The sequence below is a fragment of the Clinocottus analis genome, unplaced genomic scaffold (assembly GCF_023055335.1).
Source record: "Clinocottus analis isolate CAN_PGR_092001 unplaced genomic scaffold, fCliAna1.0.p SCAF_12, whole genome shotgun sequence".
NCBI lineage: Eukaryota > Metazoa > Chordata > Actinopteri > Perciformes > Cottidae > Clinocottus > Clinocottus analis.
The window spans coordinates 5176374-5188602 of NW_027175843.1; the positions used below are offsets into that span (position 1 = coordinate 5176374).

A 12229-nucleotide genomic window follows, 5' to 3' on the forward strand; every position below is an offset into this window, starting at 1 on the left:
ATTGTTTAACGCCGTTGTCCAAGGGCATCCGGGTAAACGTGCGCCCGCGATCTGCATAATAGCAGATGCTCGGATATGTAAAGCGCACCGTGTGTTTTCTCGGAGACGATGGAGGAGAAGAAGAAGAACAACCCCGCTACAAAAAAAGAAGAAGAAGGTTATTGTTCAAAAACAGGTTTTATCTGGAGTAAGGGCCGAGATCATCGATGTCTCCAATCGAGACCGTAAGAGATGATTGCTTTGATTGCAGACCTGTCTCTCTTGACTATATATATATATATATATATATATATATATATATATATATATATATATATATATATATAGTAGAGCACCAGTGCCTACTGTGCATCTCTGGTATGGCTGAGTAAAGCACTTGTTCATTTGCAGCGAAGGGTAACATGAAACAGGCCTCAGCCTCCTGATGGACAGGGAGATTTCACCTTCGCCAGTGAATGATAATGCATTATTAAATTTGCCTCTCTGCTCACTAGATACACTTAGCTGACCACAGCATATTTATCTCCCCATCCGAGGCTCGCGTCTTGGCAGCAGAGAGCATTCTGTCACTTTTGAGGCATTTCAAAGATTAAAAAGAACCTCTCTCTTTTCAACGTCCCTAAAAGCATCCCCACCCCGCCCACCCCCCCTCCAACACCCCCCCCCCCTCCTCATCCACTCCCACCCACCACCACCTTTTCAGTGAAATGTGATTAGCAGGGGATGGTGTCACGCAATGGAACATTCATGAGGGGGAGAACAAATATCCAAATGAACTCCCGTGTCCTCGAGGAATAGCCCCCTCTCTGCACCATCAGCAATCCTTCTCTCTCTCTCTCTCTCTCTCTCTGTCTCTCTCTCTCTCTCTCTCTCGCGTGCGCACAGGGGGCCGGTGGAAATTTGATTGATCCTCTATTGAATTATTTTTTTGCACTCTTTCATTTCAACGGGACGCACTGACAAGTTGTTTGATCATAAAGCATTATTGTCTGCCAAGTCACATTTCAGGGTTGTGATGGCTAATGATCTTGCCTCCCGACTTAGGGAAAGTCAGGTAGTCAGCATGTGTTTGAAGCCTGAAAACGCCAAGGACACCGGGGGGGTGTCGAGCAAAACACTGTGCATTAAAGTCAGAAAGATGAAGAGACAGAGGGAACGTATCGAACTTTTCTTTTAATGATACTGCCGATGTCGGTGAAATATTTACGCCGCGCGACTGATGCCTGAACTTCTACCGGACCCAAAGTCCCTCAACTTCCTACTTTTTTTAAATAAAAAAACACAGCGAATGCAAAAAGGAGGAGCAGAACAAAGACTACAAAGGGCTGGAAATCACTTCTTTTTTTTTTACTGTTGTCACCCTTTTCATCTTTTTTTTCCAAAATACAGCCCCCTCTCTCTACATGAGCCCATCGGTGTCCACGGGTCCAAAAGCAGCTGTATGTAATAGACTGTAACCCCCCCCCCCCCTCCATCATTCTGACTGGGCACCAGCCACCGACCTCTACTGGGGGCAGCATCCTGGCAAAGAGAAGGCGTGGCGAACCTTTGTCCATCGCGTTCACGCCGGCACATCGGCGATCGCTCAGCTGACAGCGGGAGAAGGATGACCCTCCAGGTGAGCCCCCCCCCCCCTCACCCCTTCCCATTGTGCTGGGAGAACATTACTAGTGCATCTCCTGTTGCGCCAACAAGAGTTTCTAATGCTCCGCCGGGGGGGGAGCTATGAATTTCCATATTACCGAAAGTTTGCGGAATCAGTTTCGCCGCCGAAAAACAAAGTGAGACGTGGCGTTCTTTAACTGCAGTGGGGGGGCTGAGGGAGAGCGGTGGAATTAGTTTGTTGGCAAAACGCTCAAACTGCCACATGGTGTCTGCAGAACCGTGGACGACGTACATACATATGGCCCGTGTTTCAAACCCCACCCCAGGGAAATAAAATGATGTCAACTGTTTGATGTCCAAAGTGAGTTTACAGCCAAAGGCTTCCGTACCTTTCAAATCCCCCCCCCACCCGTTTGTCAGCTACCTGCTGTTTTTCACGAGACAGAGGCTTGTCGGAAGCTATCGCCACAGACTTTCTGTTTGAAGCAATTCAATTAGTCACATGTGAGATAACACTTAGCTCTCTTCTAGTCCTCTTCCCCCCCTTCTTCTTCTTCTCCTCCTCCTCCTCTTCTCTCTCCTCACACGTCGTCTAATCTCCGCTTTTTAACTTAAAACTTTGGACGAAAAACAATCAAGTTCAAACGAACGGCGCCGCGAAAAGGAAAAGAAGGAAGGAGAAAAAAATTCACCATCTGGTTCCTCCGCACCGGGTGACACAACTTTGGAAAATGCTCTTTTTAAGACGACAACAAAAAACAGCCTTTGTCCTTCATCGGCAGAGATAAACATGAAGAAGACGACGATGCGTCGAGAGCGCCTGTCTCTCTGTTCGCCGTGGACCGAGAGAGGGGTGGGGGAGGGGTGGGGGGGGCACACCGTCCTTCCCTTCGCTGTGCCCCCCCCCCCCCCTTTTTTCCTCCAAAGGGTGCGTCGCGCGAGAGATTAATTTAATGCTCTGCCAGGATCATAAAGATCAAACAAGTGGAGAGATATCATTAAACCATTGGAATGTTATCTCATTTATCTAAACAAACCGATGCGACGAACAAGCCTAATTAAAAGAGCTCGCCATAAACAAAGCCTCGGATGGCGAGGCCGCACCCCCCCCTTCGGCTTTAACAATGCAAAAGCATTTATTTTATTAATCTAATGCATCATGTATCATATCATTACAGTTCAATATATCTATCATTAATTTTATTCCCTTCACTTAAAGCTTTTATTGGAATTACTTTGGTTATTAGTCGGTTCTAATGTATTGGTTACCTCTGGATCTGGCTGCTACAATCTCTCTTATCTCGCTGCATAAACCTGTGCATGTTATTCAAATTGCCTCATTTATTATGATAGCTTCCTCATGTAAATTGTGCTGACTGCTCGCCCTTGCACAGTCCTCATTAGACTAATGAAAACCTTCAAACGAAAAAACTAAACAACCTGCCAAATAAAGGTCCGGGGTTATTATGAAAATTACAACTGTGGGAGCCGGGAGAAGCTCTCTTCATTAATTCATGCTCAGCAAATTGGTAACTAATTTAGTTGCACTCCTCTGCATTAATGGGTTATTTTATAAAAATGTTTTCCAGAGCCCGAGACCTCTGGTGCGCACACTGGAGGGAGCTCGGAATCCTAATCAAGACCGGTGACATATCAGGAATTGACAATCTCGGAGACGGACGCGTGCGTGGGGGGGGTCAAGCGGCTAGAACTAGCGTGGATCGCCGGGTCATTCGCTCCCTCCTCGAGTGGTGTGAAGAAGTTACGCTCTGGTTTGTGTCGATTTCTTTTCCGCGTGTGTGTAGGAGGCTTTTTAGTCCTTCTGCCGGGGAGGAAAAAACATCCGGTTGATTTAGTGTGCGGATACTTGTTTAAATCTCCTCTTTTATCTGTTTGCCTGACTCTCTTTTTTATCACACACACACACACACACACACACATGCACGCACACACACTCACACGTGCACAGACAGTTAGAGGGTTTGTGACCCATAAATTCCGCTCATGATCCTGCTAATTATTACTATTCACTGCTTCACACCCTGTGAGTGAAGGTCTAACACTGATCTTCACGTCGGCCTGGCCAACAGGGAACATACAGCCCAATGATTTCCACAGTGGTTTTAATATCATTATCAGCCTCGCCCCACCCTGCATCACCCAGCACGGCACGGCCCGCTCCGCTCAAAGCCAACAGAGAATACTGAAATCTATTATTTGCTTCACTTTGTATTTAATCCGCCACGCTTAGCAGATCTTTATCATTTTTTTTTCTTTCTCCTCTGCTCTTCTTGCTCTCTCTGCTTCTTTTTTTTTTTTTTTTTTACCCACAAGCGCGGTGAAATTGTAATGAAATAACGCCAGCAATTACCCATACAAACATTGACTCCGCTCAACGGGATGGAGGTTGAGGGTTTTGAATGTTTCCCTCCCAAGTGCAGAGGTAATGAGGATGACAGCGCTCCAGATAAAGGGCTCCTTCTTTCCCAGATTAATGTCAAAATATCAACAAAATCTAATACGTGTAAAAAAGAAAAAGGCTAAATCTGTGTGAAAAAGTGTGGGAACGTTCAGCAGTTAATGTTTGTCGAGGAATCATCTCTAAGAACCGTGTTCTTTGCTGTTTTCACCTGTTTACTGTAACTGCAGTGAATGGGAGTGTAAAATATACAAGGGAGGAGGGGTGAGAGGGGGAGGGGGGGTCAATTAGTTGCAAGTTATTAGAACATAAAAAGGTATTGCTTGCATAAAATTGTTTTAAAAATCAATGCACTTCATCTGTAGATTGTTACTGTCATCACATCCTGTGTAGCGTGTGATGTAGGCGGGGCTCATCTGCAGCAGGTACACACAGGAACGTGTCTGTGTGCGGTTCCAAAAAAAAACAAAAAACCCTTAAAAACTGAGAATGCTCCAACAAGCACAATGTGTGCAAACGATTAAACACATCCAAACGCATATTTACACCGCGGGTCGCCTCGTCTTAAGTGCACCTCCGGTTTGCAAATGCATGAGAAACTAAAAGACTCGGTCCGAGCCGTCCTCGGAGTGCCATTAAACTGACGAGCTCTGCAACTGGAGTAAACAGGAAGCAAGAAGAACAAAGGAGGGGGGGGGGGGGGGGCTACAAATCCTGACAAAGACAGACACAATTTTACAACTGTATTGTACCTATTTTTTTGTTCAATGATGAAAATTGTTCCGCTCCAATTTGGGTATTAAAAAAAAAAGGGTGATGTCACCTGAAGGCACTGTGACCAACGAGCCTCAGAAAGCCCCGAACGTTGTCTCCAGCGCTACCTGGGTTGGGATATGAACTCGTCTCCCGCCTGTACGGATTTACAACGTATTTTATGTGCCTCGAGAATAAAGCCGGCTCGTGCACCACGACGATGCTCCGTCGCTCGCTTCTTACAGCATCTGTTCATTTCATACCATCGACTCCAAGGGACTAAAAGTGAACAAAGTCCTCAACTTCAAAATCGCGCACCGTGATTCAGAAGCCACACACGTCGCAGACGCTTTTTCTGCAGTGGAGAACGCCGAGAACCTTTTCCCGGCATGCAGGGAAGCCCCGACTCACCTTTGTCGGTGTGCATCCTCTTCATTTCGTGGCTCATGTCGTGGGCCAGGTCTCCCTCCTTGGGCCCGGGCGGCATGTTGGGGGACAGGCCGAGCAGGGCGTGGTTCATGGACAGGCCGTTGTGGTGCATCGCTGGAGAGGGAACGACAGAAACACCAGGGGGCGTTAGGAACATCGCCGGGAGGGGTAAGGAGGAGGGGGGTGGGGGGATCCGCGTCTCCACTCCGCCTTTTTTTTTTTTTTTCGTAGATTGGACAACACAAACAACACTCCGTTCGCTTTTTGTCTTCACCATTTATCTGTGTGACAAACGTACGTATCCTGTCTGAGGAGCTCTCCGTGTGGGCCGGCGAGCTGGACACGCTGCTGCTGCGGTGGGACGACGGGTGGCTGCCCGGCCTCCTGTGGTCTTCCAGGGAGGGAGCGGGGGAGGGACTGTCCGGCACCCGTTCCTGAAACCCCAGCAGCGCCAGAAACACACAACCCAAAAATAAACATCCAGTGTGGTTTAGGTGGCAACACAGCATCATGTCCCGCGGGGGGCGCGACAAAATGTTGAGACACTGAGCCGCGTTAAATATTTACCTTTATGACGGACGTGACCATTCTGGAGGGCAGACCCTGGCTCTGTGCTGCGGCCGCCATGTTGGCGATGGTGCTGAGGTGGTTCATCTGGTTCATCGCCATGGTGACGGAGGCCGGGGGCAGGCTGACCGGGATCAGCGGGTGCGGCATCATCATGAAGGGGAGTTCCAGGCCTGAGACACAAGGGAGAGAGAGGTCTGTTGGTTACTCCACCGAGCATGGTATGAGTCGGATGAAAGTTTGACTCAACCCCTCGTCCCAGAAAATAAAAAGCTGCTGCTGCGTTAATTCAGCAATCAGTAATTCCCACCACTGAGATCCCCTTTAAAACCGCTGTCCAATAACACTAAAGCTTTACACTGCCATCCATTAGGGGTGGGGCAAAGAAAATGGAATAATTCAAATTAATCGCTTCTTGGGTTTCTTTCCATGTTAACATAATACACATAAATGTTTTACAACATATGTTAATAATAGATACTACTGCAATGATAATAAAGAAAACGGGGAAGATGACTATATACACACACAGTCATCCAAAGACCAAAGTTTACACAGCAATAAAGATGCATCAATTATGCCGCGATGAATTAAAAAAAGGAGAAAAAAAGAAAAAGGGCACATTATGGAAATTGTCTCAATATTTACATATAAAAAAATATCTCTGTAAAAACAAAGGCAATCTCCAAAGCCATTACCCAAATGACTAGTTAAATGTGCTAATGACAAACAAGTACCATCAGACCGCAGTATGGCAATGACTTCAGGCTAATTATAGCAGCCTATATTCCACACCAGAGAGAGAAGAAGAAGAAGAGAAGAAGAAGAAGAGAAAGAGGGACCAAAAAGAGTCAGGACACTTTCAGACAATTTCTTTCTCTTTTTTTTAAATAGGCACACAAATTATTCCATTACAACATCAGAGATGCCTTCCAAATGTTTTAAATTATTCAATTGCTGTCTAGCAATGGACTCCTAATTGGGAAAATCGAAGGCATTAGCGGTCTGAAAATGTAAAGAATGTCTAATAAAGATACCGGCAGGGAGGGGGTAGCTACTCGCTATGACTCTGGGCCTGCGCTGGGCTTCTGAATGGCTTAATGAAAACAAGCCAACTTTCAAAGGACACGAGCACAGACAGAAGGTCAAAGCTAGGTGTCTGTACCCCCCCTCCCTCTTCTCCGTGGGGACTTTGAACTGGCAGGATCAAAAGTGACTGGGAACAGTTTGGTCTCATTCCTCCGCCACTCAGATGCTATTCCTCAAAATGCTTTAAAGGAAGAAAAAAAAAACCTCATAGACACTATTGGATCTGATTGAGCCTCTCTGTTGATTTCTCCCTCCTTTTATTCCTCTCTTTCTTGGCAGCCCAGTTCAAGGTAAAAATAAATAAATAAAAAAGCTGCGTGAAAGAAAGAGGATAAAAAAAAAAGAAAGAAAGAGAAAAATAGCGCGCTACAGAAAGCCAATCCACAAAACAACTCCGCTCTTCTCTTCTGACAAAACATCAGTAGCCAAAGGGCAAGGAGATCTGCATGGCGACGCCTCCAAAGAGAAGGACACTGGTTGGAAATGAAAGGACATGAGAAGTACTCCTCTCCGTCCCCGTCCCCCCTCCTTCCTTTCTAAAAGCAGCATTGATTTCCATAAGAAAGATGGCATGCAGTTCCTCCGTGGAGAGTATTCCCGGACAATATAAAGCAGTGGAGATTAAAGGGAGGCGGGAGCCGAGCAGCACCTTGTATCAGCGCCTCCGCTGTCGCTCAGGCTGAATCAATTACCGCTCAGCGGGCTAAGCTCAATTAAAAAACACCACAGAGGGGCCTGATTGCGGGGGTACTTACTGTAGGACAACATGCGGAGCTTCGGGCTACCTATCAGCCTTTCAAGGCCACACTCAAGGGCCGGAGTGAAGAGCCTTCTTCTGCCTTTGTGGCGGATGCATTACACCCGTTCAATCAGATACAGCGCACACTCAGAGGGACACGCGGACTTGAAGCGGCGACATTTCCCAGCGAACCGAACGGACCACTCCGACTGCTGTTAATCACATGTTGATGCTTGTACGGCTCCTCGGGATGCGACTCCACCTGAGACAGCCCGGTGGAAGGAGGGAGCGGGGTGAGATGGAGGGGGGGGGGGACACTGGCCGCTCTGTTCGCTCTAAGTGGCATTAGTCCCCTTTCATGCCACTCCGTCCTAAAGCGCCCTTTCTCCCCATAAAGGCCCTTTCAGGCCGCTGTGGGGGAATGTGCCACAGGGCCGACGAGAGTCCACCAAATGCTTTTGTTCCTGGCTGAAAGGAGCCAGGTGAGGAGGATACGGGTGTATTCAAGGATCTGGCTTTTTTTAAGCAAGACAGTCAAGTGTGTTTTCTCTCTCTTCCACTTTCATTCATATGCCAATCCGTCCAATTTGCCAGCGCTTCTATTCAGGCCCTGAAGGATCTTTAACTTGGTGACAATACACAGGATTTCTTCACTGTTTTTTTTCCCCCCCCGAATCAACAAACATTAGTCAGACTCATTAATCACCTGGATATTGTGTAGATATTCCAGTGGGCAAACCGTGAGAAACATATTTGTCAGTTTGTGTTTGTCCCCGCGACAGAAGTTCAGACCTGATGAGAGGTGGATTCCCACGAGCCTCCCCCCTCCCACCATCTCCCCCTCCTGAAGGGCATAAACAATGCGCTTTGGAGTAATTTACCTGAAGTAAGCCTGAGGGACCCGCGCGAAAGGTGAACTCCTATTTACCATCATTAAAACTACAAATCACTTAATACCAATATAAACAGCTCAGCTATTGTGTTGCGCGCTGCTCTGGAGTTCACGCGTGGATGAGCAAAGATCTGCATCGCGCTGGGGATGAATTGAATGAATTAAAAAAAAAACAGCCCTCGGTAACAGCGTGATGGAAAAAAAGAAGAAGAAAAGCTGTTACGTCAGGACCAAAGCGACGCGGCAACGCGATCGCAGCCGCCGCTTGAAAAGCGTCGTGACCGCGGAAAAAAAAACAGAAAAACGATTGAATGTGGAATGCTTTAAAATGATTAAAAAAAAGAGCGCAGTAATTTATTTTTCGATGACAGAAATGATAACCTGCAGTGATTTGTGCTGCACTTAATCTTCATCTAAACAGGACTTGAGCCGTTCTGGACGTCTCACCCTGCAGAGGAAAACAAGGGAGGAAAAAAAAGAAAAAGAGGAACTAAGCCGCTTGTCATTGAAAAAGGTACGGCGCTAGCAGCCAGCCCCCTTACCCTTAACTCTGTTGTGGACAGATTTCCCCTGACAAAAATTAAACTAGCTCCTACTTGGCACTTTATTATCTCTTCAAGTGAATGATTTATTGTTTGTGGAGCGAAAGAACCAAAGAGAGGGGGGAAGATTACATTTCCAGCCAAAGCTCAGGCCTGATGTTGTGTTTTTTTTTTTCCTTTTACTCCTTATGTCCAGGCAGAGAAGAAGAAAGAAAGAAAAAAGCCTCCTGACAAACAATAATGTCAGCTGTAATTGATCGGAGGTCGCCGGCTGGGCCCTGCAGTAAAAGCGCACTATTTAAGCGACAATCGGCCCGGCGCTCTTCAGACGCTGGCTAATGAAGCTGTCTGTCTGGGCTATTTACCTTCTCTTAAATGGAAGGGGAGAGATGTACTGTAAGAGACAGGGCTGGAGAGGATCTGCCTCGCGCTCCCCGTGAAATAGGACCTGCACATGCCTCAGGAATGTATAATTGGTTGGCGCAGCCAAAGCCGGGGATCCGCTGCTAATTAAATGACTTGTTTAAAGCCTATCTGTCTTTGTTTGGGAGGCTCTGGGCTTCAGAACAATGCATTGTAAATGCTGTTGTCAAACAAACATTCCTGCTTATCCTTTGATTCCAATTGAACGAGACAAAGGGCTGATTTGCTCGGCGCTAAGCCTTTTCGGGGTTTTTCCCCCCCGATCGAGCCACGGCGCTCCTTCCCTTTCCTCCCGATCTGTCGGACCAGAACAGGACCATTCCGGTTTGGAGCCGCGAAATGGGTCGACCGATGCAAAACAATTTCAGCCTTTTCTGCTCCCTAATTGCGCTTGTAAATTGGCCCCATGTCGCGCGAGCATTCCTCCAACAAAGGTGAGGCGGGCGGCGGGCGGCGGCGGCGCGAGGAACGTCGGGTCTTTGTTGCGGTCGCGTCGAGGGGCTTTCGCGGAAATGAACGTCTCGTGAAAAAAAAATGTAAAAAAAACGCCCCGTCACGCGGCGAGACGTTGAGAGGTCTCCCCGCAAACGCTAATCATCTTTACTACTACAACTATTAATCTCCCCCTTGGAAAAAAAAAAAAAAAAAAATCAGAAGCATCGCCACGTGAGGCGGGAGGGAAGCCTCGCAGCCATGAGATCAAACGTGAGACGCGGCCTCCATAAATATGTTGTCTGGCAATCGTGGTGCCACTTAACGCAACGCAAGCGCATGCTTACATACGCGCAGGAACACAACTGTTCACACACACACACACACACACTCAAACAAGAAAAAAACAGACACACACAGATGGCAGGTTCAGTCAAGGCTGGTGAGTCCTGTTTCTCATTAAAATGTGTGTGTGTGTGTGTGTGGGGGGGAGAGGAAGGTATTGGGCTTTGATGTAGCCACCCACAGCTCCTCAGTGTCACTGAATGAAACTTTGAAGCCCTTTTATTTTGTGTGTGTGTGTGTTTACGCAGTTAATGTTGATAATAAAGCAAACATCTTGCCTTTGTTAAATACCTGCTGTACACTCACGAACGCGCACAAAGGGACGCATTAAAAGGCCTGCAGTCTGAGTAACAAGGTGAGGTAAACATGGGAGCGTACACACTCAGACGCTGGATATGTATAGGTATGTACACACACACACACACACACACACACACACATGCAGAGCCAGGAAAAATGTAAAGAAGAAAGGCAAAAAAAAAAAACAACACGCGCAAACAATATCCTTTACAATCGGAGAGCAACAATGATTGGACCCGTTTCAAGCGAAACATTCTCGCATCGGCGGACGGGATGCGTTCCCGAAGAGAGATGCGCTCTCCCTGTGATTCAGGTGGGCGAAGACTTCCCTGCCAACGTGCCTAATGCAACGCAGCGTATGAGAAAGCATGATAAGAAAAAACACGGGCCGGTTTGATGAGGCAACGTAATTGCTTCCCTACCCCGAGCCTGCCGGAGTGTAACATGTGGCAGGAGTTATGGAGGAGGCAGACAGAGGTGTTTGTCCTTTAAGTGTATAAAAATCTAAAGCAGGCAACTTTTATGGGATAATTCCAATCCTCGCCTCTAATGGCACGCATTCCTCGTGAAAATTGAAAGATCAATCATCCCCCCCCCCTCCTCCAAACCCCCTCGACGGATCCGTTGCGAACAAAGTTCTTCCCGTCTATTCCAGGGGAGAGAAATGCGAAACACGTCTCGCCTCCCCCGCCCTCCCACCCCCGCCCCCTCGCAACCAGCCCCCGTGTTTTAGCTGTCTATTTGTCTCTTTCCTGAAAATGTTAACGAACGGGGGCCATAATCAAGCCATATGCTTGCATGTGGCAAATCTCATTACAGTAAATGACCTTTACCAACCCATGCCAACATTCGTGTGCTTGACAACACGCAGCGTATAGGGTGTGTGTGTGTGTGTGTGTGTGTGTGTGAGGGAAGGAAGGAAGGGGGGGGGGGGACAATGGCGGGTTTGTAGATGCGTGGGCTAAGGGGGGCCGGGGACAGCCGAGGGCCTTCAGGGCACATTAGCGAAGGTTCGCCGTCCGCTCCTCTAATTTGGGCCGGAACCAAGCTCACTTTACATTTGTCACACATCACTCCTGATAAAGACGCAGCATCGGCAGCAGCGACATGGCATCGCCGGCAGTAGGCCGCGAGCGGGAGAGGAGAGATATCGCCAGCAGCTGTTACTACTGCGGGTGCAATATATTCAAGCCCAATCAATAAAGCTCCTACAGACAGCGACACCCAAGCAGACAGAGGAATCATTTTCATGTGATACTTAGCAAAGGCTCCCCTTTTAAAAAGATTGCTTTCAGTCAATGACAACCAGTTGTCATTTGACTAAAGCTCCTGAAATGAAATATATTGACGAGCGTTATCAATCACGGCCCCACTCTGCCGTCATATCGCATTTGGTAGGAGTGGGGGGTGATGGGGTGAGTAGGGGGAGGGGGGCGGGGCTCGGATCGGTTTGCACGTGGTCATCAGATCATCCGTTTTAATTACAAAAATTAGCATCGCTGCCTCCCGCGCTCTCACTTCCCTCCATTACAATCACCTCCTGAGAGAAAATCAGTAATGCAGTGTATAGTTTACAGTGGTGCTAATGAGTTCAAGGTGAACCGCCTGCAACATGAATTTTTATCTGACTCCGGTCCAAAGAGACGTCGTTAGTTTGGATTTAATTACACTTAAAAAGGGACAGTTCAATCCCC

The 12229-nt window shown here is 47.6% G+C and overlaps 1 protein-coding gene across 3 annotated transcripts in view; it reads right to left on the minus strand.

The window, feature by feature from the left end:
- Positions 1 to 12229, minus strand: part of dachd (dachshund d) — a 119668-nt gene that overhangs the window by 18631 nt on the left and 88808 nt on the right. The window contains exons 8-10 of one of the 3 annotated variants that reach the window (XM_068572754.1): positions 5774 to 5946; positions 5505 to 5640; positions 5189 to 5320 (exon numbers count right to left, since the gene is read on the minus strand). In XM_068572754.1, coding sequence (XP_068428855.1) covers positions 5189 to 5320; positions 5505 to 5640; positions 5774 to 5946 — 441 coding nt within the window. Of the gene's footprint in view, positions 1 to 5188; positions 5321 to 5480; positions 5649 to 5772; positions 5947 to 12229 lie in introns of all 3 variants that reach the window. The other 2 variants (XM_068572753.1, XM_068572752.1) reach the window with 2 other exon arrangements.